The 15,668-nt window shown below is 40.4% G+C and overlaps 3 protein-coding genes across 4 annotated transcripts; 2 read left to right on the top strand and 1 right to left on the bottom strand.

Annotated features, from left to right (window-relative positions):
* The first annotated feature begins 2,784 nt into the window (after window positions 1-2,784).
* On the top strand, window positions 2,785-6,268 carry cytip (cytohesin 1 interacting protein). 2 transcript variants are annotated; one of them, XM_003447418.5, is made up of 8 exons: window positions 2,785-3,038; window positions 3,338-3,414; window positions 3,574-3,628; window positions 3,732-3,834; window positions 4,065-4,158; window positions 4,305-4,371; window positions 4,682-4,748; window positions 4,965-6,268. In XM_003447418.5, the coding sequence occupies exons 1-8, from the start codon at window positions 2,871-2,873 to the stop codon at window positions 5,441-5,443; spliced, it is 1,110 nt and encodes a 369-aa protein (XP_003447466.1). In that variant the 5' UTR covers window positions 2,785-2,870; the 3' UTR covers window positions 5,444-6,268. The 2 variants fall into 2 exon arrangements, with proteins under 2 accessions (XP_003447466.1, XP_005453063.1); XM_005453006.4 differs by having other exon boundaries at window positions 2,786-3,038; window positions 3,365-3,414.
* A 1,766-nt stretch (window positions 6,269-8,034) lies between these two features.
* ermn (ermin) lies at window positions 8,035-9,783 on the top strand. Its single transcript, XM_005453007.4, has 2 exons — window positions 8,035-8,818; window positions 8,914-9,783. Exons 1-2 carry the CDS (start codon window positions 8,245-8,247, stop codon window positions 9,321-9,323), a joined length of 984 nt encoding a protein of 327 aa, XP_005453064.1. The 5' UTR covers window positions 8,035-8,244; the 3' UTR covers window positions 9,324-9,783.
* Window positions 9,779-15,241, bottom strand: galnt5 (polypeptide N-acetylgalactosaminyltransferase 5). The gene is made up of 10 exons (XM_003447419.5): window positions 13,795-15,241; window positions 13,551-13,717; window positions 12,998-13,117; window positions 12,298-12,433; window positions 12,083-12,202; window positions 11,877-11,994; window positions 11,432-11,761; window positions 11,187-11,267; window positions 10,672-10,824; window positions 9,779-10,516 (listed from the first exon to the last, which is right to left on the bottom strand). Exons 1-10 carry the CDS (start codon window positions 14,772-14,774, stop codon window positions 10,379-10,381), a joined length of 2,343 nt encoding a protein of 780 aa, XP_003447467.2. The 5' UTR covers window positions 14,775-15,241; the 3' UTR covers window positions 9,779-10,378.
* Between the last annotated feature and the right edge of the window lie 427 nt (window positions 15,242-15,668).

Genomic DNA, 15,668 nt, shown 5'->3' with positions numbered 1-15,668 from the left:
AGTGTGACTGCAAATTTTCAACAAATGCGTGCCAACAATGTATCAGTCATCTCTAAAAACATGAACTACTAACCCACCAGAGCTTTATCTTTCCGGCCTTGCGCTCAGCAGAGTCATTGACTACATTGCTCAGAACCAAAGTCATGGCAGTATACTCTTTCTGCTCCTTCCTCTTTTGAGCATTACTGTATTTGCTTTGCTTGCTAACATCATTTACAACACTGCTCTACCAACTAATTCCTCTATGAGAAAACAAATTGTTGTAGTTGAGGTAAACGGGTTCACACACGTCATCCACAGATGATGTTTTACAAATGTAAAACATTTCTCAGCATGCCTCCTCATCAAAATTTATCAGACAAAGCTGTTTATATTAATCAGTGTGTAAAATAATTAAGTAATAGAAACTGTATACTACATGAATACATTTTGAGCTACCAGACAAAACCACAACTTGGACTGGAACTCGTATCATCTGTGCACTTTGTGTCAGTACTTGTGTCGTTGGGGACCCTAAACAACACTCCATGCAGAACCATTGGATGTTAATCATTTACCTACACAGGTTCATTAATGATGAGGTCTGTGATCTGGAGAGGTCAACTCAAGACTCATTATTTGAATCATTGTTATTCATATAGCTCCAATTCACAATAGCAGTAGCCTCAATGCACTTTATGTCACAACATAAAGACCCTACAATTTTAGAAAGAAACCCCAACGATTACATGACCCTTCCCCACTATGAGCAAGCACTTGGTGACAGTGGAGAGCAAAAACTCCCTTTTAACAGGAAGAAACCTCTGGCAGAACCAGGCTCAGGGAGGAGGAGCCATCTCTTTCCCCTTATGGTTGAAGGTGATGGAAAATAGATAAGTCAAAAGACACGCTATGGATGAGAGCCAGAGTTTAATAATTACTAATGGTTAAATACAGTAGTGGTGTAAAAACACACAGAGAGTGAGAAGAGATGATTGAACAACAACAACAACAACAAAAAAATGCTCAGTGCATCATGGAAAGACTTCAGCAGTCTGTTGCAGCACGACGAAAGAATGTCTTTGGGTCACTTGATCCAATCCGAACTACTTTATAAAAATGGAAAATTTAAGAATACATTCAAAAGTAGAGAAGATGTCTGTCTCATGAATCCAAACTGTGAGATGGTTCAATAGAAGAGGTGTCTGATAGCCTAAGACTCTGCCTTTCATTCTACTTTTAAATACCCTAGGAACCACAAGTACTGTCTTTTAGATATGATAGGGCCTGATTATTCAAGAACTTGAGGAGAAGGATTTTTAATTCGATTCTGGATTTAAAGGGTAACCAGTGAAGTGAAATGAATATGAGACAATATCTTTCTAGTCCCAGTTAATACTCTCTTAGCTGTTCTGGATCACCTGAAGGCTTTTCAGTCATGAATAAATGCATGAGCTAGCTTTTCAGCATCACTTTGAGACAGGATGTTTCTAATTTTAGTGATATTGCGCAAATGAATAAAGACAGTCCTACATATTTGTTTAACGTGCTCACTGAAGGACATATCCTGATTAAAAAGGACTCGAAGATTTCTCAGAGTGTTGCTGGAGGCTAAGGTAATGCCATCCAGAGTAAGCATCTGGTTAGACACCATGTTTCAAAGATTTTTTAGGACCAGGTACAATAATCTCAGCTTTTCTTTTTGATAATGTTGAATTTTGTGTCTTTCTATATGCTTTCACTGCATTTGGCAGAGTCTTTGGGATAACCATTATGCTTAAAAATTAACCACTGCCAATCAGATGCTTTAAAATTGGTACTGCATGTTATGAAGGACATGACCTGACTATAAAGTCTGGGTTCTTGAGAGTACAATATAAAGACAGGGGTGGTGCAAGATTTGATACTCTACATAAACCAATTTCCAACCCAATTATGCAAGTAAAGGAATTATTTTTGCTTTGCGTATTGAATGGAGCACACGGGACTTCGGTGTCCAGACGGTCTCATGGTTAGTTGGCAAACTGTGTTCCTGAGGGTCAGTGGGGTAGAGTGGATTGCTGTAAGGCAGCCTGCTTCTTACACGGGCTTTATATACTGCACTTTATTGAAAGCTTCCCCTGCTTTACACTGGAGTGTAAAGCAACTCTGTGTATGGTAAAAGATCGTATTCTCCATTTTCTTGTTGAACAGTGTATGTTTTGAAGGCAATGGTGTTGGAGAGAGAGAGCGAGAGGAAGTTTGTGCACCATAGCTTAGTTTTCTTTAACCACTGTCTGCACGGCTGCCAGCCTGCCTGTGTGTGTGTTTTTTTTCTTTTGATCCAACCATGTCTGATGCCTTTGGCCCAATGACCCGTGCTGTCTGTTTAGGAAGCATGAAACTGGCCTTGAGCTAAATCAGCCTTTTGTCTGGCCCCATAAGACAAGTCTCCCTGCTTGGCAGAGCACAGAACACAGGCTTAGCCCCATTGAGAAACTGAGAGTGAGTGAGGCTGGAAGCAGGTGCTGCTGGAGAGGTGAGGTGGCCGGTTTCTCATGCATTGCTGATTTCTGACAGACCATAAATCAAATTGCAAAGACTGCTAAAAGAAAAGGGGACTGTTTGAAGGGGAATTCAAAAAGAAACAGCTTAAACACCCTCCTTGCTTTTTCTTTTCAAACAAGCACAGCAGCATTTCTCGAGAAAAGACGGAGAAAAAAGTTAAAGGCGGTGAACAGGAAGCAAGGTACGTGAAGCTGAGAAGTGCAGATGCGGTTTACCACAGCTTATCACATGATGTGGATTTCCGCTTGATGCATTTGCTTTTGGCTGCACGGCAGGGCAGGACCACACAATCACTGAAGAGCTGCTGCAGCAGGACATGATGCTGCTTTGAGGACTATTCTACCATGCACTCCATCATGAATATCAATGGACTTCAGCGCCAGGGCAGCCAGGAGAGTTACATTCTGGATAATACCCCAAAGAAGAAAAGTTCTCTGTGGTACCGAGCTTCACTGAGGGGGAGCAGTGATCGGCACCGTCACAGCACTGGCTCGCAACCCAGAGTTTGCAAGGTGAGACAATATGTCAAGTGCAATACACATATGTGTGTTTATAATTTCACATCAGTAAATACTCAGACTTCTACTGTCTAAATCAAATAACCGAAACACTGATTTGCAACGTGAGATTACAGCTATGATTTTAGCTGTAATGTGATATAGTTTCACTAATTTACCACAAATAAACAAAGCAGCTCGCTGCAGCTCACCAAATAATTTTTAAATCTCTACTGTTATTTTAAAAAAAACAACCCTTTATACTTTCTAGGAAGGGTTAAAAGTTTAAAATGTGTGTTTTGTTGTTTTTAAAGAGGAACTCTGCATCTCTCTGTTTGCAGTCCAAGCCGGCTTACTCCAACTCACTGGTTGATTACACAGACCCACAACGGTAAATATATCAGAATTGATGTGCAACTTTTCATCTTTTTTCCTTTTATACGTGTAAAAGAAAAACTGTCCACTGGACTTTTTGTGCATGAACAGTTAATTACATTTCTTAAAAATTGATATTAATTATCAGTCGTTTGCTTTTTCTGCTTTTGCACAGAACCACGATTATTTTGGAAAAGCAAGACAATGAAACATTTGGTTTTGAAATTCAGGTAAGCAAACACTGAAGCATTCTTAAGATGATGCTGTGTGGAAAAAAGGGCTGCTTTTGGCTCGGTTTTTTTTTTTTTGTGACACATTTGTCTCTCTTTGCAGACTTACGGGCTGCAGCTGAAAAACAGCCCTGCAGTGGAGATGTGCACGTTTGTTTGCAAGGTGAACGAGGACAGTGTAGCTGAGAGTGCTGGCCTGACCGCAGGTGAGCCGCCCACATCCTTTCTACCGTATAGGCCCCACTGAGACATTGATGTTACCGTTTGGGCTGCGTGACGATTGACAGATATATCGCTTACCACATATGTGAATACCTACATGCCTTCACACCTACGCCTGCAATCTCACGCACTGATGGGCACATGCAGTTGACAGCTATGTTGTGTAATCATAAACCATTCGTTCCTTATATTTCTGCATCCTTTTCTTTTACAGGCGATATAATTGTCACGATCAATGGTGTCAGCATTGAAGGCTCATCTCACCAGTGCGTGCTTGATCTGATAAGAAAATCCACCAACTGTCTAAAGTGAGTGACAACATTTATAACTTCCTAAATACTGCTTAAAAAAAAAAAAAAAAAAAGCACAACAGATGATAACTAAAAAGTCACTATAACAATAGTTTATAATAGTATTATAACAGAGTGTAATTATGTGTTATATATTATTCCAGGCTGGAGACTGTTTGTGGGAATATAGTGAAGCAGATAGAGTTGGAGAAGAAGATGGACGCCCTCAAGGTGAGTCTCTTAAATCCTGTCTGTGTTTGATGGTGACACCATTCAGCTGTGTGTTGTAGGCAAAGAAAAAAAAAAAGAGAGAGCAGTCACCAAGCCATGCAGTAGTGAAGCCTCAAACGCCCCCAACACTTTCTAACCTGCAGCTGCACAGCTGAATTACTCAGGCTATACTCCAAAACATCCCTCTTAAAGCTACTGCATGGACATTTGCCTACAAAGATATTTGCACACAATGTTCTCAGCGAATTAGTTAAGAGCTTTACTGGAAGCATAAGTGTAATGTTTTTGGTGGTTTTTTTTGCCCATACAGCAATCACTACGTGAGAAATTGGTGGAGCTGCAGGGCCTTAATTTACAGGAAAAGCGTCTAATGCGAGGTGAGAAGTATGCTCAGCTGTCAGACCACAGCACTTCCTTTCTCACAGCCATTAACATTTCTCTGACGCATGGGCCATCTATGATGTGAATTGATGTGTAAACACCAGATAATGCAAATGGCCTTCCCCTGACACATAAACATACAGTGGAAGTTGCTGATGAGCTTCCTGATACAAATTTCTTGTCATCTAACTGGGATTTTGTTGTGCTTTCAGGTAATTTAAATGACAGCAGTCTCGACCTCCTGATAGACTCCACAGCTATTTTGAGCTCCCCCATCAGGCGCTTGGGCCGGCGTTTTTCCAGTGACAGCAGCTACAGGAGTGTGATGACAGATGATAGTGACCAAGCCAGTGTGTTTGGGGACGTGAGCTCACCCTGTCCCAGCAGTGCAGCCAGCACCACAGATGATAACTGCTTCTTCTCCAGAGACTTTCCTTCACAAGACAGCTCTTCAACTCACACATCGAGCTCCAGCAATCACCACCAACCCCTTGGCCGCTCCAGCAGCTCCAGTTTGGCCGGCAGCACCAGCTCTCTGTCTCCGTCCTGGGAGGAAACAAGGATCTCGTCCTTGTTTGGGACCCTGCCCAGAAGAGGCAGGAGAACCAGTGTCCGCAAACACATCCTCAAGTTAATTCCTGGACTTCAGCGATCAGTTGAAGAGGAGGAGATGGGAACAAACACTCAGTGATTCGCTTTCCAAATGCTCCTTGTGTCTATTCAGTATTAAGTGTTGGTAAACAGGATCTGTCAAGTTCCTAACACATTACAAATAGAAACAGACAATGCAATCAAGTGTTTCCCCACACTTAAAAGCCTGGGTTAACCCTTCATGGGAATGCAAACAAGTTGGAACTTTTATACTATATGCATTTGCCAACGTCGAAGTTACCCCTATACTTCCTGAGCCTTTAGACGAGCCTGGCTCGCTTGCTTGGCTTTAACTTGTGGCACAAAAGCATTACAAAAACAATGAGGGCTGAATGAATGTAAACTGGACGGACTGTAAAGTGTGACAGATGAAATTATATATCCTGCTTACTTGAATTCATTTTTTGTCATATTCACAGATTGTGATGAGCATTAATCGATTTGAATCGCAGCAACTGTATCAATGTAGCCAACTTCAAAATTTAAAACAAACATGTAGCCTAAAGCACATGAGAAGACAGTAAAGCACTTATTACACATTCAGGTGCTCAAAACCAAAACCAAGCCTCTACACCCTATAGATAGCTGCTCAGCTCAAAAACAGGATGTGGGTATGAGAGTACTACTTAAGTGCTTTCATTTCCAAATTGTTTTTTCCGACTGTGTATAAGTTTCTTTCAGTATTCAGAAACACTGGAAGTAACAGTTTCTTGTAAATTTTTGAAATTGCTGTAAAAATGTATCATTTTCTTTCTGTGGCAAGAGTGTCATTAATGTGGATGATCCACATTTTCTTTTGTAAATAAAATCGCGATGTACAGAAAATTCTTTATGAACAATAAACTTTTAAAGATGTTTCCAGTCACCCGTGCTTCCTTTAACTTTTCATGTAGTGGTGCAGTCTCGATGTTGGGGAAGATGCAACTTTGGAGTGAGCTACACTCACTGAAAATTACTGGTGAAGATGCAGGTAGTGAAAAAACTTACTGTGTCATTAAAAGACGAATGTTAATTGAAGAAATGCATAGGGCTTTAAAACTAGTTGAGAAGAATTCATCTATTTCCTGTAAAATAACTACTTCTGTTGTTTCAGTTTGCTGCTACAGAAAGAGGGCTTGTACTACAACTGATGGATACATTGGAAAGGGTTGTTACTTTCACAAAGAAAGCAAGTTACCCCACATACAGAAAGTAGAGGAATGAAAGAGGGAAAAAAATGAGCTTATAAAGTAAGTAATGTATCGCATTATTACAGCCATTGGTAGTCACAGTCTCCCATGTTGACTTATAAGCAGCTTCAAGGCCAGACGAGGCCTGTTTCCTAGATAATCCATAACAATTAAGTTGTGTTGAAGTGTTGAAGTTGTATTTGGTGAGAGAGATTTGGTGACTGAGATTACAAATCAGTCTGAAAAACAAAATAAACTTACGAGAGAGACAGCACAAACTTTAGGAATGGTGAAATAAACAAAATAGTTCACTGGGCAACTCGGCAACAACAAAAATCTTGAAGAAAACGGAAAACAACACAATAAGAAAACCTTCTTCCCAACTTCTAGTCATGTCAGAAACGTACTTATGGAGTCAGACACATCATTGTTATGGTCTGCATTTAAAAGACAGACAGATGAAACACATGAGACAGATGTGCAGAAGGAAAGGAGCAGCTAAAATTCTGAAGTAAACCACACCATCTGTCAAACATGGTGCAGTAACAGGAAGTGTGTATACAGGGCTATACCCTACTCAGTCAAATGCTGCAAAAACTGATGGGATGGATAAAAATATATATTAATAGATAATGACCAAAGCATACTGCAAAATCAACCCACGAATTTATCAAGGCAAAGAAAAATGATCTTTACAATGAGAAAGAAATTACAGATTAAGTATAAAAGTAATTGCAATTGGTAAAGAGTCAACGCAATACTTTTGTTAAACCCGCTGAATTAAAGTTAAAAGTCTGCACTTCAGTCATATCTTGAATGTTTGATTTAAAATCCACTGTAGTGGTGTAAAGAGGCAAAACGACAAAAACTGTGTTATTGCTCAAATACTTCTGACCCGAAGATGCAAGATCACTTTCAGCTTTAAATAGGATGTCCTCTGCTGTAAATCAAGTACAGACATAATCACTCTTTATACTATTAACAGTCTGGCCTAAAAAGAGCTACCTGCTATTGGTCAAAGTTTCCTATCATAGAAAAGTCACAGAGCAGATAAAGTGCAAGTGTCTAGTTCCTTTTTGTAGTCCACTTGAATTGCAGTATGTTATAGCAAATACATTAAAAAATTAATGGTATCTCCACCTCTATGAGGAATGAATCAGTGGTGATTTTACTGTATGTTTTGTTAGCAGTTTAGTTGTTCTAAAACCTTAAAGTCTTTATGTTCTTAAGCTGTTTCAGGGTGTACAAACTTTGGTGGTTCGGACTGTAAGTAGCGGATTGAAAACAGAATAACCAGAATGTTAATCTAGACTCAAAACATTGCAGAATGAAGGTGGCCACCAAGTACAGATTTAAATAAGAGTACAATTGTAGGTCCCAGAGCCACAATGAACCTTTGTTTGGACTACAACAAAGCCTCTGTTCTTTGGTGATTCAACACAAACAGAGATTTACATGGTACTAGCAGTACAGAGCCCACCACAGAGCCTGAGCTTGCGTCGCTCATTGAAAAGCACGATGGATACTTTCTCAGTTGACTGACAAAGCAAAACAGGAGCAACACATTCGGACCAGCGGAGAAGGCAATGTGACAATACTTGTTTAAGTTGTGATTTAAGAGGCATCAGAACTGATTTGCCATTTTCAACACTACTCAAGAACCAAAAGACAGATGGAGATGAGTGCAATCCCTCCAAATACCCCAAAACACAGTGCAGAAGAGGAAGAAGATGCACTGGCACCTCAGGTACTGGAGATTCTCAGTGGGATCAGCATTGAAGCCTTTAAGACCCTGAAGCAACCTGAAGATAGAGATGTGTGGTCCCTGGAAGAGGGAGATGACTCTGTGTTTTACAGTGATGAGGAGCAAGCTCAGCTGAACATCGTTACTGCATCTACTGCATCAACCGGCATCAAGTGCCGACATCTTGCAAACACTGTGGCAGATGAACCTAGCCCTCGGAGAGAGGTAAAGGCAGGGGAAGAACATGAAGCCGATATTGCCAAAGAAAATTTAGACATGGGAAGGGAAATGACCCATCAGATCACTTGGACTCAAGAAGAACCCCAAAAGTTTCATATGGCCAAAGCTAAACTGATGTTTGCATTAGACTCTGGGGAACAAGGTGCTGATTCTGAACCGACTCCAGGAGAGTTTATGAGAACTTGTAAGGAGTTTTTGCAGCCACACTGGACAACTGTAGAAATGCAAGCACACCCTGAACAAAATGCATCAGCGGAAGAAGGTAAGAAGAATTTCATATAACTTTGCATTGAAATAAAAGTGGTCTTTGTTTATAGACTGTAAATGAAAAGATTTTGCCTTTCGTTTTCTCTTTAGCAAATCGGCAAATCAAAGAGGAAGAAGTGGAACTAGAAACTCACACATCAGCCCTCAGCTCCTTTGATGTACCTAATGAGGAGGGTTATGCAAGGCTGAACAGGGAGGCAAACTACCCAGACCAGATGTTTGGTGCTGAAGGCCAGAAATCAGGTGCTGGTTGGCTTCAAGTGGATCAGAAAGCTAAGCAGGATCCGAACTTTAATGTCCATGCTGGTCTTCATCAAAACCCCCACCCGGGTTACTCCAGCCTGCCTTTGGTAAAGAAATCTGGCTGCAGTGAGAGCCACCAGGATTCATTTAACCATCTCACATCTACCAAGTACAGCACCGTGTCCTATCGCAGGATCCGCAGAGGCAACACCCGTCAGAAGATAGATGAGTTTGAGTACATGATAATTAATCACTAAGAATCAGGTTTCAATGTCCATCTAATGAAACCGTAACAAAAAAAAACCCCAAAACAAAACAAATGCAACATGTGTGCTTTACAGTTTACACAGAAATATCCAATGTAACATCCCATTATGTGCAAACCTTACATGCATACATAACAGTCACAGTTAAGGTACTTGGCTCGATATAGTGAAAACATCTCATATTTGTAAAGTAAACAATTGATTTATGTTGTTACTATTGGCTATTAAGATTTTTGGCATGAGAACTCTGGTGTTAAAAGTTTTAAATTCCTCAGAAGTAACCTCAGTAAATAACTATTAAAAAGAAATTCAAATGGCAGATGGAGGGAAGTAACAAAATATATACCGTTCTAGATTCATCAACTTGTTATTATTTTCACCAAAAATGCATTTTCATTCATGTCTTTTTCTTGAAATGTTTGTGATCATGTAATAAACTCATGAAATCAGAGCACAGGTTTATTGAGTGTTTTGAAGCAACACTTCCCTCTAGTGACAAAAACAAAATCAACCAGTTTTCACAGCAAAACCTACACATAAAAACCCCACAAAAGCAGCTTTTTTCCCCCCAAATGACCGCTCAAAGCACACATTTCATCACGAGATATTAAAAAAAAAAATTATGTTTTATACAAACAGCTTCATGCAATTTAACTCGTTATTTAGTCCCAGGAATGATGAATCTATAAGGCACTGTTTAACTTTCGATCTTTGTAAATGTTTTACTAAAGAACTGAAGCGTTAAACCAAAGATATCCATCTGAATCTCACTTCTCACTTTTCCCCAGGTGCCAGTACAGAGGATATTATTTTTTAAATTACTAAGTCCCAGTCCTTTGGCACAAAATCCCACATCATTCACTTAAAAAAAAAAAAAAAAAGGAAAAAAAAAAGAAATCACACTCATTAATGCCCCCAAAACGCTTCTTTTGTACCCTGGAAAGTCCTGATTTGAGGCTGGACCACAGACCGTGCTGTAGCATGAGGCCACTGAAGGTTTTTTGTAGTGCATTTTTATCACATAGAACTCATTTCAGTCTCATCCACTACACAAGGTAGTTCGTGAACTGCCACTTCTGGAACATATTGCTGGGTCCACAAGGACTGAGACGAAGATCGTCACTCCCAGGTCCTGCTTCCAGGCACATATGGTTGGAAACAAACTCTGCTATGAGGTGCTCCGCCTTAAAGACAAAAAAAGGGTGGGAGGGAAATGAATGCAACTCTTGGATCTAAACACTCCTTACGTGGATTTAAAGGAGGCCAGCTCTGTGGTTTGAACTAAAGGCAAAACAAAGATATTGCACAAAGCAAATGGCAACACCCTAAGTCAACCTACCAGAGCAGAGTTGGACGATTTGTGGAACCAGCGGAGCTCAGGCTTGGTGCTGTCACATGACTGTAAAGCAAACCTATTCCTGCTGCCTTGGGCAGCAACACACAAGTTCTGCTGCTGAATGTGTTTCATCCAGGTGTAATTAAAGTGCTGACCCTGAAAACGAGAGAAAAGCAGAGAGAGTGACCAGGATGTCAAACAATATAAGATTTTGAAAGACGCCTCAGTGGTGCTGACTTGAATCCAAAGAGGCCACATTTAGAAAAACTTGGTCTCGTCTTGGACTCCACACTTGTTTATAGTGGCTTGGGTCCTTTCTCAGACTTTGACTGCATTTGTCTTGGTTATTTCTGGGTATTTTTGTTATTCCCCCACCATCATTACCACAGTCATGACCACCAAACTTGCAAATCATCTACATTTTTTTCCTGTGTAAAGACTAAGAAAAATATAGACAAAAAGCCCTACTATAGATCATTTAGTGATATTTACATTCAAATAATCTGTTAAACACCTACCTGCTTGCTGAGATCACATGTCTCAAAGCACAAAGAGCCGTTATGCAAAGCAAGGCATTTTCTTAAGCCACGATTGAAGACCTAAAAAAAAAAAAAGAAAGAAAGAAAGCATTTTAAGAGAAGTGAAACCCCAGTAAACACAGGATTTGTTTACTAATTTACAAGAACACAAGAAAATGGTCCTTTTTATATTCCAATCAGACAGAATGCTGACACAGGTTTAAATGAACAGCCAGAGTACATACCAGGCCTTCAGCTTTCACTAAAGGAGCAACCATGTCCGGATAAACATTATCCAGGTACCACTTGAAGCTTTTGCATTTCAGCTTCTTCCTTAGCTCAATCTGGTCTGTGAGGTTGCCAATATTAATGAGCTTTTTATCCAGCAGGTGATGGTAGCCATGGCCATAGAAAAGATCCTTGTACTCATCTAGCCACACTTCAGCCACCCTTGCCAGGTTACGCTCCACTGTCTTCTGCCGGTCTTTGGGAAATTTATAAGGATTCTGCCCACGGAAAATGTGTCCCACACGAGAGCAGGGGATAATCTCGATTTCTCCACCGCACATCCAGATCTGTTCAAACAGCAACAGGTACAGCACATCATCAGCCATGTGATAAACACAAACTTGAAGGATGTTTCCAAACAGCTGTCACCAATATTCCCAATAAATTAGCTGAGTGACAAACCTTAAATGAAATCTCCATGTTCTCCCCACCCCACACATCCAGACCGGGATCATAGGTACCAAGTTCGAAGAAGTATTGTTTGTCAATTGAGAAAAGGCCCCCAGCCATAACAGGGCATCTACAGGACAGAAAACAAACAAAAAAAGATTACTAAAAATAGCCACTAGAGCTATAAAAAACAAACAAAAACAAAACATGAATTTTACCTGATCGGATCAGAGATGGTCAAATTAAACTTCTTGATATCCTCTGGTGGTACTGCACTCCAACCAAACACCAAAGGCCATTTGAAAATACCCCTTTGGAAGTTGTCAACCATCATATAACTGAGGATGAAAAACCATGAGACATTTTATTTTTTTGGCTGTTACTGTACCAAAACACATAAACTAATTACCTAAATATGGTACTATCCACTTACCTCATGTCCTTATCACTGATAACTTCAATAACTGGACAGGGTACTTTCTTTCGATCCAGATAGACTCTCTCTAAGAGCGGCTCCAGCCACCCCACATTGCATTCAATATGGGAGTCAAGAAAGGTAAGAACCTCACCTGCATCGAAGGAAAGCATAAGAGTCCTGCTGCAGTAAAACATTTTAAGAACACAACCCTACAACGCTCAAAAAAACCCTCATGGGACACTTTTGTCAATGCATGTAAAGAACATTTGCAGTAACATCAATAATAATAATAGTATTACTGCATATATTGCATAATGTTTTTACACTTCTAATCTGAAAGGTGTAAAAACAGGGACATACATCTGACCACCTGCATTTGCCATGCACGCTGGTGTCAGAAAAGTAACGCTGCAATATGGATTATATGTTGACCTGATCCACCACCCTTGGCCTTGAGGACTTCAAGCTCTTCCATTTATAGGTATTGTTTGGTTTCTTGAGTCATAGCTAGAGACCCAGCTCCTTTTACAGTAATGGTCCTCAACAAGAACATTTGGTCAACAGAGCAGCAGGTTGTGCAGAGGTGCACAAGGTGCAAGGTCTTTATCTTTCTTTTTTGGGGGGGCATATCCTCTAACCCGTATCTATACCTCCTTTATAGACTCATAAAATATAAGATACACCCTTATATGAGATTAGTCTTGACCATACATACCTTTGGCAACAGCAGCTCCAGCTAGCCTAGCTCTGATCAAGCCCTGGCGCTCCTTGAGACGAACGATTCGCACTTTGGGGAACTGGGCCATGTAATCATCCAGCTGCTTTTTGAGATAGTCTGCCAGAGTAAAAGCTCTTGGTAAAGCTACTGCATGCATGCAAGTTACACTGACAGCAGAGAACAATTAAAAATGACAATCTGAAAGCCAATAAAATGATGATCATTTATATTGTTGCTAAGCCTGCATAGATTATACGGTAATAAAAAAAAAAAATCATCCAATCAGTCACTTAAGTAATATAACGTACATGTAAAAGAAATCAATGGTTTAATTGTAAAACCAATAAGCAGCTGTCACATATTTTAACACTTCTGGCTGATCAATAATGATCTAATGGTTTTCCTAACAATCTATATAGTACATTGCATTTGAGCACACAATGAAAAAGATATTCGAACAGCCGGCATTTAATAACAAATTTTTAATCAACCCAACTGAGATACCCCATGGAGACGAGGCCTAGCTATGACGAATTCCAGACACTGTTACCTTTTGTGCTGAAGTCATCCACCAGAATAATTTCTTTAAGGAGATGGGGTGGAGATCTGTTGAGCACACTGTGCACGGAGCGGAGGAGTGTTGACCACACTTCATCCACGAAGCAGAAGATCACGCTGGTGGAAGGTAAGTCATCGTGGACCAGACTCTGTTCACACCTGGGAAACACAGCAAAAATTAACATTCAAGCTTTGCAAGTGGGGATGGCTTCAGAGATGACGTGCAGAAGACTCACATCTGCGGCCTGGTGTCTGGAATGGCACGGTCCACTGGAATCTTGTCACTGAGGTAGACGTTAAAATGGCCTTCGTCCCATCTCTTCTTCACCTCTGCATCCTCTTTCCAGCCAACGACAGCTGGCTGACCAAACTGGCCTACTGCGTTAGCATCTCTAGGACTGGAAGTCAAATCCAGAGAAAGCACTTTGTGGACACCTGATTTTCTAACAGCAGAGTTATTCTTGGAGTCGAATCCTCCTTGGAGAACGACTAAAGGCTTCACAGGTTCCTTTTTTTCATTAACAGGACTTTTAACAGTCTCGCTGACCTGCTCCCTCTCTTTTGTATCTTTGTTCTCTATTCTTTTTACATCCTTGTTGGGAGGCTGTTTGGGTGTTGTTTTAACTGGGTGTGCCTCCTCACCCTGAAGCTGCTTCTTAACTGCTTTATTTGCCTTATCCGTCTTGTCCCGATGACTTTCTGCCACTTTAACAGGCTCCTCCTTTAAGGCAAGTTTATTTTTCTGGGTTACATTTGCCACTGCTACATTTAGATCAAAATGTACAGGTTTCTTCTTCCCACGAACTTCCTGATTTGGAGTAAAATTGTGCAGGGAAGCTCCATTATCACGTTTGGGAACGTTGTCTCCTTGACTTTTAATAAAGTTCCTCTTTTCATCCCGTTCTTTGCCTCCATGTCTGTAAGCCTGGTCAAGTTTGACACCTGAAGTGAGTGGTCCTTTCCCCGCATGTGTCCAGTCCATCCTCTGCACCGGGTGTTTAAACCCCCTTCTCATGTGCTGCGTGGCCTTCAGCTGCTGTTTGAAAATCTCCTTATCTCTTATCACACGCTCTTTTACCAGCTGGGTATTCACTTCGTTTAGTGACATGCGGAGAGCAGCCATGTCAAACAGCAGCCAAATGACAGAAGCTACGAACACAAACGCCAGCACCCTCCCACTGTCCCTTAAATATCTTCTAAGCCTCATTATTGACATAGTTTTAATTTAAATAAAACAAACAAACCCTCTGTAAATGTAAAAACACGTCAAAGAACCATAGTGAAAGTGCCGCTTCTGAGGCACACTTTTCTAGTCTTTGGAGAAGTTATGTGCCTGCGTGGCATGCTAGAAATATTACACGGAGCAGCAGCGGTAGTCAGTGTTGTCACTCATAGATACAGCAGGGTCCGACTCCCGTGGCGCAGCACGAAGGTACAATGTTAAAGCACTAATTTGCCATAACGTACAGTACCGGTTCGGTAATGTCCACATCCGCGAGCCATTACGTCTGCCTCGAAATACTCCACAAACCTTTCGACGTCAAAGAGAAAAGTTTTCGGTTTCGCCGCAGGGTCTATCCACGCCACAACTTTAACTTCAGTTTTGTATGAGGACGTTGCAGCCGACTTCCACATAGTCAGTAAAGTGATTGGACGGAGTTTCTGTCCGAAAGCAAGTCAGCGGGAGAGAACGCGGACGGTACAGGAAGCTGGACGTTTCGCCTTCAAAATAAAGCATTTAAAAAATATTTCACAATCAATTATGAACGAGGGAATATTAGGGCCACATTCAAATAAATAAATAAAAGACATGAAATAAAAAAGGCAAAATTTCGAGATTAAACAGAGCAAACAAATATTTAAACTAAGGATATTTCCTCTTTATCTTTTAATCTTATTTTAGTTAATTTTCCAAGATCACAAAAGTTTTCATTTTTATTTTTCAAAATCTAGTATTTATTTTTTTCACAATTAATTTTAGTTAACTGTAATGACCTTTGCTGTTACTTTTCTTAGAAGTGTAACCTTATTTATTTTATATTTATTTATTTTTAGTCACCATTAATTTGAATAGATTATAAATTTATGTTGGATATTAGATTTTGCAATA

The sequence above is a fragment of the Oreochromis niloticus genome, linkage group LG16 (genome assembly GCF_001858045.2).
Source record: "Oreochromis niloticus isolate F11D_XX linkage group LG16, O_niloticus_UMD_NMBU, whole genome shotgun sequence".
NCBI lineage: Eukaryota > Metazoa > Chordata > Actinopteri > Cichliformes > Cichlidae > Oreochromis > Oreochromis niloticus.
Note: the sequence above shows the minus strand (reverse complement) of the source record. Positions and strands in the feature narration are given on the sequence as shown.

What these genes read in the sequence shown, in the direction of transcription:
- cytip (XM_003447418.5), top strand. Translation starts at nt 2,871, where the DNA reads ATGCACTCCATCATGAATATCAATGGACTTCAGCGCCAGGGCAGCCAG. An exon ending in AGAAGATGGACGCCCTCAAG is followed by an intron (nt 4,372 to 4,681) that starts GTGAGTCTCTTA and finishes TTGCCCATACAG; the next exon opens with CAATCACTACGTGAGAAATT. An exon ending in GGAAAAGCGTCTAATGCGAG is followed by an intron (nt 4,749 to 4,964) that starts GTGAGAAGTATG and finishes TTGTGCTTTCAG; the next exon opens with GTAATTTAAATGACAGCAGT.
- ermn (XM_005453007.4), top strand. Translation starts at nt 8,245, where the DNA reads ATGGAGATGAGTGCAATCCCTCCAAATACCCCAAAACACAGTGCAGAA. An exon ending in AAATGCATCAGCGGAAGAAG is followed by an intron (nt 8,819 to 8,913) that starts GTAAGAAGAATT and finishes TTTTCTCTTTAG; the next exon opens with CAAATCGGCAAATCAAAGAG.
- galnt5 (XM_003447419.5), bottom strand. Translation starts at nt 14,774, where the DNA reads ATGTCAATAATGAGGCTTAGAAGATATTTAAGGGACAGTGGGAGGGTG. An exon ending in ATCAGTGATAAGGACATGAG is followed by an intron (nt 12,203 to 12,297) that starts GTAAGTGGATAG and finishes TTTCATCCTCAG; the next exon opens with TTATATGATGGTTGACAACT. An exon ending in CATGTGATCTCAGCAAGCAG is followed by an intron (nt 10,825 to 11,186) that starts GTAGGTGTTTAA and finishes TCTCGTTTTCAG; the next exon opens with GGTCAGCACTTTAATTACAC.